This window comes from Limulus polyphemus, unplaced genomic scaffold (assembly GCF_000517525.1).
Source record: "Limulus polyphemus unplaced genomic scaffold, Limulus_polyphemus-2.1.2 Scaffold1872, whole genome shotgun sequence".
Classification (NCBI taxonomy): Eukaryota; Metazoa; Arthropoda; class Merostomata; order Xiphosura; family Limulidae; genus Limulus; species Limulus polyphemus.
In genome coordinates, this window is record NW_013667482.1 from 130,810 (window position 1) to 139,349 (window position 8,540).

The window sequence follows — 8,540 nt, forward strand, 5'->3', positions numbered from 1 at the left end:
CACGGACAAATCTTTATTTTATTTTATTAAAAATACTTCAGTAAGAATATGATTTTTTGTACATGAAAGACAATATGAACTGAAAGACTGTCAAATTTTGTGAAGATATACACACTATTTTGAAAGTTAGAAATATTAAACATATAAAGACTAATTGAGTACAAAGAGGTCACATGGTTGGTCAAATTGACTGAGCTCATGTTGAGAGAGAGTTAATAATTTTATAACTCAACAAAAAAGAAGTGGCAAATTAAACATAATAGAAGTGGGAAGGACTGTTCTATTCCTGAGTAGGAATTTAAATTATGGTTGTTGTTTTTCTTAATCTTAAGAGTATGCCCTAAAATTACATAACTGATTCACACTTTCATTGTTCTTTATACGTTTACGTGGCAATGATGTCATTCTACAGTGCTATTCTGTTTTTCATAATTGGTCAGCTACACTCAATACCTCGGATTTTCCTGTTCCATTGAGTAAAAGTCCATTAATTAGTGTGGAATAAAATTGTCACTGTAATATTTAAAATGTAGATTTGCTTGCATTATGTGGTTATGATTATGCAAAGATCAGTTTTATGATATTCATGTGGGTTTTGTCAATGAACTGAAACAAACATCATTCAATCACAAAAAAAGCTAGCTTCAAATTCTTTGCACTTGGAACACAGACATGAAACCTGTATGTAAAATAGTGTGAGGCAACTGCAACAAATTATCACTTGAGTCTTCATAATATGGTAAAGATTTTGAAGATAGAATTGAAAACACAACTCTTTTTTGCATATTTTGATATAGTTTTGTTATGATGTTGATTTCTACCTGACATAAGTTAAACAATCCTATTTGCATTTATGTATAATCAGGTGTCACTCTATTACTAGACACTGTATAAAATTATACTTTTTTCTGTGATTAGTTATATCATGATACATCTCTGATGAAATACTGTCAATCTTAATTAAAAACTGTGATGTACTAACTAATAGGTTCCCTGGTGGGACAACATTAAGTTCACTGACTTGCAATGCTAAAATCCAGGGCTCGATTCCTTGTAGTGGACAGAGCACAGATAGCTCGTTATGTAGCTTTGCTCTAAAACAAACAAAAACCTAATAAAATGGAATATGGGAAAAAATGTGTAGTCTAGCACGAGTTTCACAACAAATATGAGGCCCATTTGTGCAATACACTGTACTCATTGTTTTCCCCCCTCCATTTTAGTATGTTTTCTAAAGATCATCAAGTGTGCACATACAACTTCTAAGGATCCAATTGAGCAATCCAAAGGTGTAGAAAAAGGTACAGCATTAACAGTTTCAAAGTTGTTCAATAATTTGGGTAAATTACTTCTCTGCATCAGTAAACACAGAGATTTCTATAACAATATAACAAAAATTATCATTTTTACACAGTAAATGAATTCTTGCAGGCCATGATTATTCCTTTTTACTTCTTAATACATTTGTGTAGTTTAGTCAGTATGTCTTCACACAGATATAACAATTCCAGTGGGAGGTAACTTTAGCTCATAAGTTTCAGATCTTTATATATTTGGTTTGTTTGTTTGTAGTTATGCACAAAGCTACACAATGGGCTATCTGCTCTGCCAACTATGGGTATCGAAACCTGGTTTCTAGCGTTGTAAGTCCACAGACATACCGCTGTGCAACTGGGGGCTATTTATTTGGACTAGAATTTTCACACATTGTACTTGCAGCTATATAAATAATATTCTAATATGAAACTATCAAAGTTTTTTTGAACACAGCTTCACATGTTTATCTGCCAGAGCTCACTTTAGAAACAAAAACAACAGCAATCTAGATTTAGATATCACCATCATTAATCACACATTTAAACTAAAGTTTTTAATAAAATGAACACTTTAAACTTTGAAATTATAAACTTTCCATTCCCAAAAACAAATATTCCAAACAAGTATATATATAGTTACAATGTTTACTACTCTCAGCTTATTAGGTAGTGTAGAATTTGTTCATCATTGCAAAATTTTAAACTCATTCATGCTTTTCACGACTGACATTTCTCATTGTGAAATTAAACACAAAACTTGTTTGATTCTGTGAAAAATGTAACAACATCCTTGCTAAAGACTGTGGGTTTGGTAGTTTTGCAGAGTATCACAACCTCTTAGAATATTCATGTTTACACTTTGATTTCTTTGAATGTTGTTAGTGGTAGTAGTAAATAGATTTTGTTTTAATTCACCATTGGTTTTACCTCCTGTAAATTTATGCTTTTATTATGAGTAGTTAACATTAGCTGTATAATTTTAAAAATTGTTTTGCATTGTTAGTTTTTTATATGTATTTAGGACTAACCTAAATTTTCTAAGCTGGTCAAATCTTGCAAGTTATTATTGTGTTTACAGCTAAAAATATTGTTAACAGTGAGGTGTACCCAGATAATGAAACAAATGCATTCTAATCTTTATAAGTATATGCATAAGAAAAGTCAGTTTAATTATATATACTAATGGCCAGGTTGATTTTTAGTTTATCTCTAATTTCATATCTTACTCTGATTGGAAGTTATTATTTTTATGAATTCTCATTTGTACTCTTATTTTGTGGAGAAATTGGCACACTTATGTAGATGTGTGGATTGATGCTTTGTCTTGATTAAATTAGACCCCATCTGCATAAATTTATAGGTGTAACATACAACCACCAATAAATCTCTGGAAACATTTTGTTACATGTATGTATTTTGTAAATTTAGTATCACCAACAGGGCAATAAGAAATTAGCTGGGCTTTTGAAGCCACTTGTGTGACATACATAACTATCACCTGCTATAATATACTTGTATTGTCTTTACAGTTCATCTTCTGTTTGGCTAGGTGTTTTGGGAGAAGCTTGTGGCCTATTCTTTTATATTATTTTTGCAGATGTATATCTCTGTGAGTTACTTTGTGTACAGTTCTAAGGCAAGTTCTTCTTTACCCATATTTGACTGCTGTGTTCGTGGGATACTTCTGGTGACAAGTTCTTTAACTTTCTTCAATCCCTTTGTTGTACGATGTTAAATGTCTATGAGGTGGGATTTATTTTTTTACCCTGCTAGAACCATGTCTTCTGTTGTCTTACTGATCTCAATACTGTGGGGATCATTTCTCCTTGAAAGTCTCAAATTTTGTGCTTGGTATGCTTTTATAAATGCAGAAGAAGAATTTTGTGTTGGAAAGTCCTGCAGTGTTACCTTCTCAGAAGGGGTGAGTTTTAGGCTATTTGCACTTGCAAATAATAATACTTTATTTAAATTGTAACTAAAGAGTTAGAGCTCTTAACTTGTGTAGTCACAAGCCATGGAGATGGCCAGGAGTGAGATGATTGGATATGCAGATTGTTACCATGAATCATAAATAACCCTTTATAAATCATTGAGCAATCTAGTAGATTAGGTTGATTGATGGTTATATGGATGTACAATTCAAAAGATAAAAAAAAAATTCAAAAAGAATAACAGGCAGATAAGCTGACAAAAAAATGTATATCTGGAGGAACAGTGCAAACATATTTATGCACTGCCTGTATGATGGGTGGACTAGCAGACAAGTGAAATAACTGATTACGCAGAAGAGGATGGGCAGGTGAATAGTTACAAATAAATACAAACACATACGTATGAATTTTTTAATATTTGAAATAACATTATTTTTTGAAGAAATGCTTATAGTTACATTTCTCAGGTTATAATGTTGTGTTAACTACTATGTATTTACAATATATTACCAAAAAGCTATAGGAGAGTACACCTTCTGAAGAAAAGCTTTTGTAATTTGCTACTGGAACCCCATTTTATTTAGAAGTGAGCTCCAACTGGTACATATTTTATGGAATACACCACCACTGCTCTTGCAAAGGAGCTCCAAGTATATTGAGATTTTGCAGTTGTTCATCAGACAACATTCCAAAACATTTTAGATTAGTTCATTTAGATTGAGGCATTGCCCTTGAGTTTATCAAAACAGATTCTGTGTGTTACTTTTTCATACCACTGATGAATGTGGTATGCAGTATGGCATAATGCATCATAATTTTGAAGTGGATGTGACCCTTTCTTGTATAATTCCATCACTGCAGGTAATACATCATTGTCTAGAGTATTACAGTATGGCAAGGCATTCTTGACTCACTTAACTGTTTCTAGTAGGTCGTGTCCAAAACTAGCTAACATAAGTCTACACTGTGATGCTATTCTACCATTCTTCACGGTTCGGGTAACATAATCTTATACAAAACATTTTCAAGTTGCTGTCATATCCAGACCTATCTGTCCATGCAGTGAGTCAGTAATATGATTCACTGCTCCACATAATGGGTTTTCCATTGTTTTTCATTCCACTTTCAATGTTTATGGCACTATGATATCCAATAATTTGTATACACAGCAGTTTTGAACTTTTATTAAAGTCTTGGATGATGGATTTTATGCCAGTTGTGTGGTTTAGTTTTACATGTTTCAAAATTCACAAAAAAATCAATGTGTGATTTATTTTGGGTACCCTAACCAGTATTCCATGTTATTCTTCAGTGTTTTGTGATTTCTTCAACATGTTACCCACAGTGGATTTGGTTTGGGTAGACACTCATAACACCTGTTGCATCTAATATTCATTCCTCTTTCAAACATTGCAGTATGAGATTCACTTATAAATGAGGAAAGGCCCATTATTAGCTTGAGGTGTACTGCTTCAGTACCTTAGGTAAGAGTGTGAATATGTAACTTGCATGTATCTAAAAGTTTTCTATGCCTAATTAATGTGAAGTGTATAAGGAAATGTTGCCAACTTTTCTTGTAATTTACAAAACCATGTTTTTCTTGGTTTTTGTAAATTCATTTCTTGCACAAGTAATCTCTAAGTGATTCTGTCTAATCAAGTAAGTCTCCTGCAGTTTGATCTTGAATTTCAGCTAACACACTAAGCTATATTAGATATATTATGATTAATTCAAGAAGAATAGTTCTTCTAATTTTAATCTTAGATATGTTTGAAAATGTTCCAAATTGCTGGACATGTAGAGGTATGTTACATATGTAGAATAGTAACTGTAATTTTTCGGCTTTTCATGCTAGCCAAGGATAGATCATCAAATCAGGGGGAGGGTAAGTTCTGTGATAATTGCTAGTCTGAACATTTTGTCCTCACTTTCAAAGTAATAATCACTTTTCTAATATAGAGTCATTATCATGTTTCCAGCAATTTATATTTATTTTCATCTAATCAGCACTTCTTAAATGAGATTTTACTTGATTAGTGAAATGACTCTTGGGTCAGTTACAAAATGAACTTATTTTGAAAGTGTTTGCTAAGTAAGCTAGTTTGGTCATTAATCTTTATTTTATGATATCAGGAAATGATCTGGAAGGATTTTTGATTATTATTACATAAAGCTACTTCTAGGCTGTACCTCAGCCTTGTATTATTAGAATGTATTGTTTGTTGTTTTCACTTAACTGGATAAACTGTACATTTTCATAACAGTCAAATATTTGTGTACATGTATCTTTTTTTTATCTATCATTTTAAGTGAGGTAACAAAAGCAAATAAAGAAATATAATATCTCACCTCAAGGTCACCTGAATATAGAAGTAGTTATCTAATTTCATATCTTAATATGAATGATCAAAAATTAAAATATTTGATTCAAAAAAAGATAAAAAAACATCTAATATCTCACCCCAAAGCCACCTGAATATAGAAGTAGTTATATAATTTCATATCTTAATATGAATGATCAAAAATTAATATAGTTGATTCAAAAGTAGATAAAGAAATCTAATATCTCACTCCAAAGCCACCTGAATATAGAAGTAATTATCTAATTTAATATTTTAACATGAATGATCAAAAATTAAAATAGTTGATTCAAAAGTACATAAAGAAATCTAATAATCCACCTCAGGGCCTCTGGAATATAGAAGTAGTTATCTAATTTAATATTTTAATATGAATGATCAAAATTAAAATAGTTGATTCTATGACATTTCTTCCTGACTTAGATGAAGGTAAACATTGTTTATGAACATTAATATCTTTTCAACCTTTCCTAAGTCAATACAGATATTCAGTAATAACCGAAGTTGAACTGGTGTTATACCAGAATGTGAAGTGAAATTCTGTTTGTTTTATGAATTTAGAGAAAAAATAGTTAAAACCTTAATTTGGTTTTGTTGTGATTGATTTTTTGTTATGCATGTTTTAATACAATTGTTTTATATTCTGATTTTTGAAAATTTAACATGTATAATTTATCAATCAACTCACCCATCTACCTGTAGTCAGTTGTCTGTACGTTGTGAGCAATGTATTTTAATTATCACTTGAGTCAATTTAAGAAGGGAAATTTTTATATATATATATTAAATAAGAAGTTGATACATAAGTTGTTACTGTTTAATCTTCTTGTTTACATGTATATTTGGAAAGAGAGAGAAGATAATGATCTTTTTTATAGTTCCAAAACATACTTACCTCCACTGCCACTATAGCTATTTCTTGATCTCCAGGGTTCCCTCTTTGCACATCTATGCATTGAAAACGCTTATTCCAGTCTTTAATACCCCACTCAAATGCTCTTGGCAAGTTCTAATTTGTAAAATTTTCCACCAACTTTAATGCGCCCTCTATCTAGGTACTGTATATAAGCTCCTCGTTCAGATAATGTAATCAATTTTTCTCAACAGAGCATTTGGCACAGGTTTCTATAAACAGGAGTGTTTCCGGAGCACTGTTCCTCAGGACCCCCCAACTTTATTAGTGGAGCTTGGGAGTCCTTACCACCTCCAGTTTCCAGTGGGGTGGCAGATAGAGGCTTTTCCTCCAGAGTGTTTGAGTGTGTTCCTCCACTCTCCCACTATACCTCCCCACTAAAAGCTGCTCATGTTTCGAAAAAGTGAATACATTATCTGAATGAGGTGCTTATATATACAGTACCTAGACAGAGGGTGCATTGAAGTTGGTGGAGAATTTTGCAAACTAAAATTTGTCAAGACCATTCGAGTGGGGTATAAATGACTGAAGCAAATGTTTTCAATGCTTAGATGGGCAAAGAAGGAAACTCTTGAGATTGACAAATAGCTATAGTGTCAGCAGAGATAAGTATTATTGGAAATACATTTTCAGTTTAGAAAAATATTAACTTAAATAAGATTTTTATTACATGTAATTATTATAGTTTTTCATCAGTCTGTAGCTCTTAGTAGTTATTAATTCTGTTTACTTTTCAGTTACTTTAAATAACTACATACAGACACATACTTATGTTTAGAAAATTTTAAGGAAGTTTATTTTTATTTGCTTGTGTTTTGTTAGTTATTGCCAGAATTCACTTAAGTTCATACTTTCTTATACATTGTCATTTCTGTTAGAAATACTGTATTCAACTAGTATGTCAATGTGTTCTCACAAAACTGTTTTATGTATAAAACTAATTTGTGGTAGATGTATCTCAAACATGAAAAGATAGCATATAGTGAATAAAAAATATTACAAAATGATATGCCATACAATGTAATGGTATCTAGTAGGTCTAAAACAAGAACATTTGTTGTCATACCATAAAATGGCACGTATTAGCTCAAAAACGTAAAAATTTGTTATCATACTTTGAGATGCTCCCATTATGTTAAAAACATGAATGTTTATTACTCTGTAAAATGGCACCTATTAGGTTGAAAACATCAAATTTGTTATACCATGAGGTGGTATCTAATGGGTCAAAAGCATGAAAACCTATGAATTGGTATTTTTTCACTTAAACATTTTCTTCTTAAATTTTGTGTTATTGTTGTCATGACTTGAAATACCTGTGTGAAATTGCGTGATATGTTTGGAGGCACATTCTAGTAACTTAAGAATTAGAATTTATGTTTTAAACTGGTTTTAATATCATCATTCAGCTATAAAGTAGAATGTAGTACACAGTGTTAAGTTTTTATCCTATTTCTGTAAACCTCAAGATCTTATTGCATCATTTCAGCTATAGCAAAGCTCTGGTGATGTAAACCGTTTTGTAAGATTCCATCGTATGAAAAAAATTAAGGCTATTGTAAAAATGTTTATAGTCTGAAGGATTTCAGTGAATGAATTTGAATATAAAATATTTTTCTGATGCTCCAACACAATGACTAGTTCACTATCAATGATTTAAATATTAATATGTGACATTTTGCTCACTTTGTTACGTTTCAAAGTCGAGAAAACAGAAGATGTTTCTTCCACATATGGCAAGTGTACTTGGGTGCTAAAGAGTTTGTTTTGAGGCATGTTTATACTGTATTTACAAAGCTTGTCATTATTGCAATTTTTGTAGTTATCATTGTAATGTATATTTCAAAATAATAAGAATTTACCCTTTTTTTTTATTTGTTTAAAGTTATATTTAAGGTTTTGATAGTGTAATTATGAACTGTTTATTAAGTTTTCATCCTTTGTATTTGTAGGCCTCCGTGGAAACTGGATAGAAATAGCATATGGGACTAGTTCTGGCACAGTACGTGTGATTGTCCAA

At 31.3% G+C, this 8,540-nt stretch overlaps 1 protein-coding gene across 3 annotated transcripts in view; it reads left to right on the forward strand.

The window, feature by feature from the left end:
* Positions 1-8,540, forward strand: part of LOC106465214 (BTB/POZ domain-containing protein KCTD3-like) — a 65,415-nt gene that overhangs the window by 42,261 nt on the left and 14,614 nt on the right. For 2 of the 3 annotated variants that reach the window (XM_022393070.1, XM_022393072.1), the window contains exons 14-15: positions 5,103-5,132; positions 8,473-8,512. In XM_022393070.1, the coding sequence (XP_022248778.1) occupies positions 5,103-5,132; positions 8,473-8,512 (70 nt within the window). The remainder of the gene's footprint in view (positions 1-5,102; positions 5,133-8,472; positions 8,513-8,540) is intronic. The other variant, XM_022393071.1, reaches the window with a different exon arrangement.